Source organism: Sinocyclocheilus grahami, unplaced genomic scaffold, assembly GCF_001515645.1.
Source record: "Sinocyclocheilus grahami isolate Dianchi unplaced genomic scaffold, SAMN03320097.WGS_v1.1 scaffold465.1, whole genome shotgun sequence".
Lineage (NCBI taxonomy): Eukaryota > Metazoa > Chordata > Actinopteri > Cypriniformes > Cyprinidae > Sinocyclocheilus > Sinocyclocheilus grahami.
In genome coordinates, this window is record NW_015505644.1 from 1,193,271 (window position 1) to 1,205,062 (window position 11,792).

Consider the following 11,792-nt stretch of genomic DNA (forward strand, 5'->3'; position numbering starts at 1 on the left):
GTGGGGGGACCCCCCCCCCCCCTCCCCCTTCATGTAAAGCACTTTGAGTACCCAGAAAAGCGCTATATAAATGAAATGCATTATTATTATTATAAAAGATTTTTAGGGTGGTTGGAGGGGTCAAAAAAAAGATCATTTTAGAGACAGAGCAATTTATTACATTTTCTTTCCTTTGGAAAAAAGTGCACAGAGTCATTTATAATAAGACCAAGAAAGGCTCAGTAAGACAGAAAATCAAGTTTCTATTGATTTCATGTTGACTTTAAATATAGAGATTGCTGAAATCATTAGGCGTGAATTGTTCTTCGACAAAAGAGCTTGACTTTGACAAAAGTGTCTTCGGCTCTTTCATGATGGTCACTGAGAATTTCTAAATGAATCTGCAGTGCATTCTTATAGGATAGAGCTAAACTGAAAATTGTTAGTATACTGCCCACTACTGAGTTTCTACCTTTGCTTCTGTTAACAAAGCCTCAAGTACTGTGCACATGCTAACTAGGAATGAAACACACATTTTTACATTTTCTAAAAGAAAACGTGTTGTGAATGGTTGCTAGGGTGTTTCAGTGGGTTTGCTTATTGCAGGGTTTCTACACCAAACCCAGAGAAGTTCAATGCACAGGATTTTATTAAAATTGCAATGCTAAACTATTACTTTTATGGATTACATTTGGTATACTTTTACACTTGCACTCACTACATACATTTAAAATACTTTAAATTCAAAATAATGTCCCTCTAGTATAATAATGTTTGTTATATTACATATTTAATGATGAAGATTATCAGGCCGTAAGCTCACTCATAAAGTATTTGCCCATATAACAATATTTTACATCATTTTCAGCATTATATAGTAGTCATCTGTAATCAGTAGGGCAGTCATCTGCAGTGCACTGAACACATTAGCTTTCTCAAAGTGATAACGTGCTTACATGTAAAGAAGAAACCAAAAACACTTTATAACCTGCATATATTCCCCTCTGACACATCAGTTTGATACTGTAATCGTGGTTTGTTGTTGCATGATCACCAAACAGCACAGTACTGATTTAAAAGATACACACACTCCCTGTATCTGTTGTCGGTTTGAGGTACTCGCACTCATTCATTTATTAAAGTTGAAGAAAAACTGTTTTGAGTGATGAAAATACGTGCCTGGAACTCATTAAAGGAACAGTTTACTCAAAAACAAAAATTTGCTGAATATTTACTCTCTGGCCTTCCAAGATGTAGATGAGTTTGTTTGTTCATCAGAACAGATTTTGAGAAATTTAGCATTACATCACTTGCTCACCAGTGGATGCTCTGTAGTGAACGGGTGCCGTCAGAATGAGAGTCCAAACAGCTGATAAAACCATCACAAGTAATCCATACCACTCCAAATTCATAAAGTCGTTTTTATCCATAATAATGCTTCCTCCAATGAAAAAGTCCATCTCCTGTTGTCCCCTCACATTAAAATTCAAGGACATATTTGTTCAGAACTGTTTTGGACTGTTTTTTGCTTGTAGACAGTGCTTGATCTGTGCATATTTCTCTCCTGATTCAATGGAAAAAGCAATATTATGGATAGAGAGTTTATTTTAGCTTGAAACCAACTAATCATTAAAAACATCTTAATTATGGATTTGTTTCTTATAAACACGCAGCTTTTCACTTTATAAGATGCTAACTGATGGACTGGAGACATGTGGATTACTTGTGGATTATTGCGATGTATTTATCAGCGGTTACATTTTTGGGTGAACTGTTCCTTTAAATTATCACTAAATAATCGTTAAACTGTTCCAAATGCCATGAAAAAGACTCTGCTTTTTTAAATATGAATTTATTTTTAAGAAATGCTCAGTTTTATATTTTAGAAAAAAGATACAGGCAATAGTCTAGAAATGTATTTCTCCATATCCAAGAATATCCAGACTTTTTTCATACTGCATAGATCCCTGTAACTAAGTATTTATGATATTCTGGTCTCTAGATACAGCACAGGTTCTTCTTTCAGTCGGAGTTATGCGTGTTTCATCCACCAGTAAGTCAGATCTCTCTTCAATAACACATGATTTGAGGAATCATGCAAACGCCGCTGGTCTAGATGCATGCTTAAATTGAATATTTAAGGTCAGGGATTAGTTTGAACCTCTGACCTCAAGTATGAGCAACAGTAACACTGATGCTTCCCTTAGCAAACACTACAGATAAAACGAAAATGACTGACCAATACATTGTACCGAAAACGTCTTTTATTTGTCGCCAGTGCTTGCTTTCCATAAACACTCTCTTAGGAAATCTTCAAGTGCTTTCCTGTTTGACTGCTCGCTGTTGAATCCTCAAAGAGAGCGTAGGATAACACTGAAGAGACGACGGCCCACAACTATGTCTAAATTAACTTAACGAGAGTCGAGGAATGAAAAGTGTCACTGCAGTTCTTCTCCCCAACTAAATTGCCTCCTGTATTCGTACAGGCCCTGAAGGACATGCTAAAGCCAAAGCTGAATAAACCAGTGATTTATCTCAAACACGGCTCTGCGTTAGCCGATAGCGGGAAGACACGGTACCCTTGGGTGCTAGTGCATTAATGGACAGGGCGGGAGAGGAGAGCATAACAGCGCAGGGAATATTACAGTCCCAGCTGCTTAGGGTTATGATAGAGGAACTGGAAACGCAACACAATTACAATGTTAAAATGTTGCAATGCTTTTTCACATGGTTGATTAAGTTTCTACTGCAGTCAAAAGGGCTTCTGTAGCACTTTATTTTTCCCCTGAGGTGCACTTAAAATTAGTGCTGGGCGGTATACCGGTTCATACCGAATACCGGTGTTTATTTTTGTTATGATATGAATTTTTTAAATACCGCAATACCGAGGTATGTCGCTTAAACAACTTTCAGAACGCGACACTGTTTGAAAGGGGTCCCTTTTCACTGTTGCACTGTGGTGAGGGAACAGCTGTATGTGTTACTAAGCATGAAAGTTCCGAAACTGAAGCTGTAGAACTAACAGAACGTGATGACACAGAAGACCTCATCCTCAATATCCACATTGACCACCACAAATATCCACCGCTCCCTGCCATCAGCTCCCGCGTCTCTCACACACACACACGAGCGTGACTTTAGCACTAGATTTAGCAACTTTCAGACCCTTTTAGCAGCTTTTTTTCCATAGAATATTCTAACTGACAACCCTAGCAACTTTTTTTGGATAAACTTTAGCTATGGTTCAGTTGGAAGATTTCGCCAGTGCTGTCCCGCGAACGCACTTACTGATTGTTTGGAATTATAAATATGAGCGTAGTTCGTCTGTTAACATCACATGCACTTTTTTTTTTGTAGGTTATTACTCAGATGCAGGCAGTGCGCTGCATGAGACAAAAAAGTAATATAGCCAAAACAACCGCATAGCCGCTCTTTAGTGTAGATGCATGTTGATTTTATCAGACGATGCAGCGATTATAAATGAGAGACTCCTGGTTAACATGTATTAAAAGGGGTCGGGTTTAGTCACTATTTAGTGTGTTATTTGATAATATTCACTCATCATGACAGTAAAATAGGGCATTCTAAGTCAATATACTGCAGTATTTCCTCTCAATCAGTAGAAAATATGGTTAGCACCCGGTCATGCATGAAAAAAAAAATACCGTTATGTACCGTGAAACCGGTATAATTTTGAAAAATATCGTGATATCAATTTTTGGTCATACCACCCAGCACTACTTAAAATGTTATTCAAGGTTTCATGTGCATGTTGTGATGTAGTTTTACATGGTCATTTTCCGCCCTCTCGCTGACCCTTATGCTTAAACAGGCTGTTTTTGCTGCTCTGCCTCTAGGACTTCATATGTAATTGAGTTCTGTAATGATCTACTCAGCCTCATGAGAAAAAAAAACAGACTGCACTTTTGCGAAATGTGAAATACGTTGCTGCAGGTCCAAATTGGTGCAGTTTCGAGGTGAAATGACCACCCATGCTGCTAAAGTGCTAGAGGCGTCTATGATTTTCGCACAGAAAACAACAAAAACATAGTACTGTCAAAGTTCTGAGGTTTTTCTTTTTTTAATTGGGATCTTTTTTTTTTTTCTTTTTTTTTAGGTAGGACATTTTTAAAGTACATTTTAAGCAAGGACACGTGATCAAAAGTGACAGAAAAAAAATTACATTGTAACAGTCAACTTTTAAATTGTCAATTTTTAATAAATGCTGTTCTTTTTATTACTTATACAGTGGTGGCCAAAATTAGTAGAACACTAGTATTTTCACCAGCTAAAATAAGAGAATAAGAGACTGTCAAAAATAGGACTAATTATTAAATACTAGTAAATATTAATATATATTTTTGCAGTAAATCCTTTTGAACAGTAGTGTTTCTGTATCTGAATTTTCTATACACATTATTATTAACAGTAGTTATTTTATAATACATTCAAATCACATTAAACGGCTTAAATGAATTAAAATACAGTGGACTAAAAAAAAATACTAAAACTCACATTTCTCGAGGATATTTAGTTCACAGTTTAAAAGTAGGCTACACGTACATGATATGTGGAGTTCTCCATATGCGCTTTTACAGCATTAACATAAGCATCATAATATGAAAATAAAATTGAAAATTGGGGGCTGAAAAACTACATATTTATAAAAAAAATAATGTTTTCAACTCAAAAGTAAACACGCATATAATGTAGATATTTTAATACATGTTAAATTGTTATTTTGTAAATAAATTAATACATCAAATTAAACTTACTAACATTTGTCACGTGACTAATCTGCATTTTAGTGAATAATAGCCACGGAACAAAACCCGTTTTTTTACATTTTAGAATATAAACTGCTTAATAATCTATTTTCAGGAAGATTTACTAAATATAAAGTGTTGGTGTGCCTTCCGTTGTGCATTTAATTTGAATCCTGCCCAGCAAATGTTTTAAAGCAGTGGGTTAGTTGATCTGCTTATAAAAGTCTACTTTGAGATAGTTGCATTATTTTCAAAGTCTTCTTGCTCAGTTTATTGTGGCGAAAGAGCCCTTACAAGTAATTCACATGTGATGCATCTGGTTGCAGTTACAATCTCAAATGCTTGCTGCTAGTCTGTATTATTATCACAGTAAAATCACTTGAATAAGGTACACGAAGTGTCAGTTTGTAGGTTTACTATACAGCTAAAATGTGTTTAAAAGTGTGACTGACCAAATCAACTTTCTCGGTTTGGCCCTCTCATGCTCAAATGTCAAGCTACCCCCATGCTACAAGTGGGACCCTATGAAATCCAAATTCTGTTTCTTTCTATTTTAATTTTTTTGGACTTTTTTTTTTATGGTTAAATAACATTGTATTTATCAAAAAGCAAGTCTATTTAATTAAAATTCTGAAACTCGTATAATTTAACATCAATTTATTCAAAGTTGAACAAAAATTACATTTAGGGCCCTATGAAATGTTTTTTTTTGTTTGTTTTGTTTTTCCACCTTCTGTTTTATTGTTACCAAAGTCTGTTAAAGCATGTCTAATTATTTGAATGTACAGAAACAACTTAATTTATTAAAGTTCCCCTTATTATGGGTAATGAAAAGTTCATATTTTGGTTTTGGGAGTCCCAACAACAGGTTGACATGCATGCAAGTTTAAAAAACACTTTCATTGTCTTATAATATGCATTTAATTTTACCTTACTTGCTCAACGATGCCCAAATGATTCGTTTAACGATTCATTTTTCCAAACCCTGCAGTGATTGGACCGATTGGTCTCAGTTTAATTTCATCTCACCTGTAACGCCTGATAAAGCAGCTCCATAAACTGTACACGAATTTGTGATCGCCTCAGTCCCCTTTAAATTTCATATGAAAACGGCGGCAGACTTCGATCGACTCCTCCCCGTCTTATAGCGCGTTCTTTTTCAATCCGCTGACGCGCAGAGCGAGAAACAGAAGACAAGGTGTGTGTTTATCGATAGATTGTTATAATAATATCTGCATCTGTGCAGTTCTGTTCTTTGTCATAAATACAGGGACGCGATGTTGTCTGGGGGTTTGGCAAAAGGAGGGTGGGACTGTGGGCGGTGCTCGGGGTGGTGACTGAAGGTGGTGACTGTGTAGTTCTGACGTCAACTTTTTACGGAAGTCACAACAGTTCGTGAAAAATCACAGCTACTTTATGCAGGCTGTGTGCATTTTACTGTGGACTGACTGTTTTGTTATCGTGAAAAAAAGCCAGGAAATTTCAGTTTTGACAATATGGGACCTTTAATAAAGTAAAGTTGTAATAATTTTTTTAGTAATAGTAGTAGTAGTATTACTTACATTCTACTAAACAATAGTAATGTCTTCAAGTTAAACTTTTGACGGGTTGCCGTGAATACCTTTACATTTCTGCATGTATATGATATGACGATAGTTTCTCTCAAAAGAAAAGGTCAAATGCTCATGAAGAAACTCTCAGGGCAGTTCTGGACTGACAAGAACGATTCATATTCAAATAGTCTTTTGGCTGCTTAATATTTACAGATACTAGTCCATATCGCAATTTGATTCAAGTGTAACTTTTGATTAATTCATCCAAACTTTGACAAATTCTGTGACATTCCGCGTTATACAGTAAATACAATTTTTATGACTGGATTCCTATACAAAGGGGAGATTATCAGTGAATAACAACTAAGATATCAGTCTGCTGCTTTGGAGATTGAATTTTGGATCAAAAATGTTATTTTAAAAGTTACATGTAAAGTTCAGACAAGGTAAGATGTAATAGGGTAGCTGACCTGTTAACCACACCGATAATGCCCAGTCTGACGGGTATGATCCGGCCCAGCAGCACCTCCAGAGCATCTGTCCCCGCGTCCATCAGATCCAGCTTACTCACCACCAGCAGCGTCCTGTGACCTGAACGCACACAGCCAATGAATACCACAGCGCTGCTCAATGTGTAATAATCACATCTGGACATTCCCTGCATGTCGCTCACCATCTGGGTCCACCTCTCGTGCCAGTTTAAGGGCATCCGATGTGGCGAGGTCAGAGTTTGCAGGAGAGACACACAGGATGAGGGAGTTGGGGTTGGAGATGTAGGACAGAATCATCTCTTGCACTTGAGTCTCGATATCTTCAGGCTGGTCACCAACAGGGACCTACTCAAAACAGATCACATCACGTGACGAAGAATGAGCGGGTGAATGAAGCAATCAGGGCTGCAACTTTAATGCAACAATTTCTTGGCTTTAAAAAATCTAAATAATATCACTAATTATTAACATACAATAAAAAATTATTTTAACCCATTATTAAAAATGTAATTCCACATCACGCCCAATGTTGTCTTCCAAACAATGTGCAATTTGAAGGCTCTGAAAACAAATACATTGAATGCATCTAAGTAGGCTATGCTATACATTATGTGCCAATAAAGTGACACTTTTATTTCTGTTTTTTATAAGGCTAGACCAGAAAAACTAAATTTTTAAACCTACATTTAAATGTCTGACAAGAAATATTTTAACAATGTATTAAATCAGAATTATTGCACTCCTATATTTTTTGTATTTTTAAAATACTGTAACAAAGACACCGTAAAATAAAGTGTTACTTATCTTTGTGGCCAAAATATATTTTTAATATGCTAATAGCGTTTAATTTTTTATATTAATATAGCATTTTTTTAGTGGAACATTGTAAAATATGTTTCTTGCTGGATTTTACTTAAATGTTCACTTTATATACAAGAAATGAAGTTTTTCTTCAAATGTGACGTGAATGTATTTTTATTTTTCTTAAATACATAGGGCAAAATCTATAAAGATATTTATATTATATTATATTTTCAAAACAAAATGGCCAAAAAATATATTGGTTGAAAATACAGTAACAAATAGATATTTTTGAAACATTTTTGTATATTTTCAAACTTCTGTGAAGTTTACAGAGATCTGCTAGCTTTCAGGACTAGCCTTTATGCAAAATGGAAATAATAGCATGACTTTTTAACATTTACAGATAAGGATACAACTGTGAAATGTAAGTTATGCACTGATGAAAACACATCTCAAATGCTTTAAATAGCACACATATCTGTCAAATATGCTCTAAAGTGTTCTTACGTACAGGACAACTTGGGCCATGCACTTTTCCAGCAGCAGCTCTCTCTTTGTCCTCTTCTATATGTCATATACATTTTGTCCATAGAAATATGTTATTCACTTCTCTAAACTGACATGACCAGCAGATGGGCAGACGCAATTAATTGAAAAGAAATTGTCGTCAATTGTCAATTGTCTTTCATTACCGATAAAAATTGACTTTAGTGATTTGTTGTTGCAGCCCTAGAAGCAATGGATTTCAATTATATTCAGTGCATACACATTGTTCGTTGTTCAGAGAATTTGAGGGTGTAAAATCCTGTCATCTCAATAGGAATCCATGCGATCAAGAATTTTGCATGAGCTCAAAAGATTTCCCAACAGGTTTAAATTCCTCACACGAAATCACTGTTGAACAATAGAAAGACGCTTACTTTGAAAGTGACTTCTGTGTGTGCTCTTTGATAAAAGACAACAGACCTTTTTAGCTACTAAACTTACCCAATCGGATATTTATTAAATATCTCCTTTTGTGTCCCAAAGATAAAAAATTTAATCCTAGTTTATAATAAAATCAGGAGTAAATGACAACAGAACATTCATTTTTGAGTTACTTATTCCTTGAAGTAGTGATAAATAATTTAAGAGTTAATAATACAATGAATACTCTGCTAGAATATATGTGACCCTGGACCACAAAACCAGTCTTAAGGGTATGGTTTGGTAAGATAGGACAATATTTAGTCGAGATATCTGGAATCTGAGGGTGCAAAAAAATCTAAATATTGAGAAAATCGCCTTTAAAAGTTGTCCAAATTAAGTCTTTAGTGAAACGGAGGATGTCTAAGGAGAACTGGCAGCAGTTTGGGTAGCTAGCTTGAAGCCAGTGGGGCTGTCGGTAAGAACAGGTCCAGTCCAGTCAAACCAGGTATATGAAAGTTTATTGTACATCCAAGGAATTTTGGTACATGTAGATGTGCATGTGGTTTCTATCAAGGGGAACAAATATACAGAGTTTTAGTTTACCATTAATAGTGCTAAATAAGGTACAAGGCAACCACAACGTTCCATCAACTGCACATTAAATACCTAAAGCACATGCCTAAACAGGAACTAGAACAAGCATGAAACAAACACATTTAGGCCAAACTTAAATCATACAAAATAATATATAAGCATCAAACGAAGGTACTTACAATGTCAATTACGCACACGCAGGAAAGACAGAATGAAAGGAGTAAAACTCAGTCCTCTGCACAGTACAACCACATGCAACAAAGCGTAGACTGTGGACACAGGTGCAGCTAATAAAGTCTGTGAGATGGCTCTAATTGGCTTGAGATTGGGTGGGTGGAGCTTGGGCTAACAGGGAACTGAACAGGCTAAGGGGGGTGTGGCACTGCTTTGAGGGTGCAGCTCAGGGACACAAAAACTTTACAACACTTAGCTATGCATTTTACTAATCAAAAATTAAGTTTGAATATATTTACAGTAGGAAATTTACTAAATATCTTCATGGAACATGATCTTTACTTAATATCCTAATGATTTTTGGCATAAAAGAAAAATCGATCATTTTGACCCATACAATGTATTTTTGGCTATTGCTACAAATATACCCCAGCGACTTAACACTGCTTTTGTGCTCCAGGGTCACATATTTGAAATAATTGGCCAGTCTCCACATTATAAAGCGTTTGATATACTCGCTTCGTGTTAGGAGTGGATCCTGTGTGTTTCAGCTCTGATTTTAATTGCATTTCATTTAGAAATAACTAGACACTGGATTTGACTAGTGAAGTTTGTCCCCTATATAGTGCACTACGTGCCATTCACTGTACAGAAAATACTAATTCTGTGGACAAGTGACCGATTTCAGCCACGGCTTCAGCGTCTATTTTATAGTGTAGGGGGCGGGCGCTTCGGATTTTAGAGAGAATTTGATTGGACAGAAAGTTTGATGAAAAGCTGAAGTAGGATGTGACGTCAAAAAAATCGTTAAGCCGTATTGGCTGAAGTGACGAACTGCAAGCTTTGAATGCTTATATCTTCTAAATGCGAATTTTGTCACCGTTTTGGAGCACACTGCCTTATAGATAACCTCAAGACTAACATGTTGATACTAACACCCAAAAAAACTTTAATTTTGATTTCATGGGGACTTTAACCACACTATCAATGTCTGATTTCAGATTTAATTGTCTCTAAACATCGTGTAAAAACTGTGGTTGGTCGTTTTAATCAGTTAGATGCTCTTCTTGTCTATAAGTGGCAGTCTTTTGATCATAATAAGCTGGAATGTGGACCAGACTTTACACAACTAGTCAAAATCTGGCTATGTGAGAATAATAAATCAGTTACACAAGCATACTGTATGTGGTGTCATTTACTCCGAGAAGTTAGTTTCTTAAACTCGTATTTATTTTATTGCTATAATTGTATTTTTATAGACTTTATAGTACTAAAATAACATGTTAAATTGACAGCATTTGATTTAAATTCTGCTTTTTATCCTTAAGCAAATGGGTTTGTTTGCATTACATGGTAAACGGACATGTCCATTCATTGTGGTTACCTTAGTGATGCCAGGCAAGTCAACTAACGTCAGACTGAGTACGTTAGGGGAATATATCTTCAGGTAAATGGGCTCTGGACTGATGCCCTGGGGAGGAAAAAGAGATCAATTAAAACAAAGCCTGAGAGAGTATGTCAAACTATATGAAGCACTTCCACTGCACCTTATTATTGGTACTGCGATCCGTTTCCTCCTCGATCTCTTTCCGGATTTCACTGAAATCTGTGAAAATCTGAGCAAAGACAGAACGCATCTCAATAGAGTGCAGGCTCATCATAACAAGCTATGACGTATTCTGAATGACCCATTTCTTCAACAAGAACTCCAACTCTTTAATTACCTGGTTTTTGCAGTGAAGGAAGGTGCCCCATTCTTCTGCTTTGATACCTTTAGAAGAACCAAAGAACGAGAGAGCACACAAGACAATGCACAAAATCAATATGTATGACACTGAACCCAGCAGAAACCCTATTCCCATAAAAGACCTCAACGGAAATAAAAGCTTTTTACAGGCAAAGAAAATGAAATGTGAAATCAATGTTCAACCAGAAATGTTGCCGTTAGTACACAACTGAGAGAGTGAAGCCTAAACATGCATTTGCTCTAGTCTCAAAGTGCAGGAAAAATACCAGGAGGATTTAGAAATGAAAGCATAACAGATGGAAAAAATGATTATAAAGATAATAAGGAAATGACATTTGCGAAACAGAAGACGGAGGAAGAGCTGTGGGATGAGAAGCACACCAGAAGAATGAAATGGACAGACGAACACGTGTTGAAAACAGAGACCTGGATAATTGTTTTGGCTGTTGTGTTTAGCTCCATTCCCTGAGAAAGCACAGAGAGGACAGCAGAGAGAGCGTTAGGAGGAAACGCTACTGTAAGTGGATTAGGAACACATTTACACATCAACATTGTCAGAGAGTGGATGCTAAAAGGAACATTTCGGGTTCAATACGAGTTAAAGGGGTCATATGATGCGATTTCAATTTTTCCTTTCTCTTTGGAGTGTTACAAGCTCTTGGTGCATAAAGAAGATCTGTAAAGTTGCAAAGACTAAAGTCTCAAATCCAAAGAGATATTCTTTATAAAAGTTCAGAGTCAGCCACGCCCTCCTAAAACGTCTCATTCTAACACG

At 36.2% G+C, this 11,792-nt stretch overlaps 1 protein-coding gene across 1 annotated transcript in view; it reads right to left on the bottom strand.

Annotated features, from left to right (window-relative positions):
• The window catches only part of LOC107553126 (dynamin-1-like protein), a 41,164-nt gene that overhangs the window by 23,868 nt on the left and 5,504 nt on the right, over nucleotides 1-11,792 (bottom strand). Inside the window, exons 4-9 of the mRNA XM_016235247.1 lie at nucleotides 11,444-11,482; nucleotides 10,995-11,041; nucleotides 10,818-10,886; nucleotides 10,655-10,741; nucleotides 6,972-7,134; nucleotides 6,769-6,889 (exon numbers count right to left, since the gene is read on the bottom strand). Of these exons, the coding sequence (XP_016090733.1) occupies nucleotides 6,769-6,889; nucleotides 6,972-7,134; nucleotides 10,655-10,741; nucleotides 10,818-10,886; nucleotides 10,995-11,041; nucleotides 11,444-11,482 (526 nt within the window). The remainder of the gene's footprint in view (nucleotides 1-6,768; nucleotides 6,890-6,971; nucleotides 7,135-10,654; nucleotides 10,742-10,817; nucleotides 10,887-10,994; nucleotides 11,042-11,443; nucleotides 11,483-11,792) is intronic.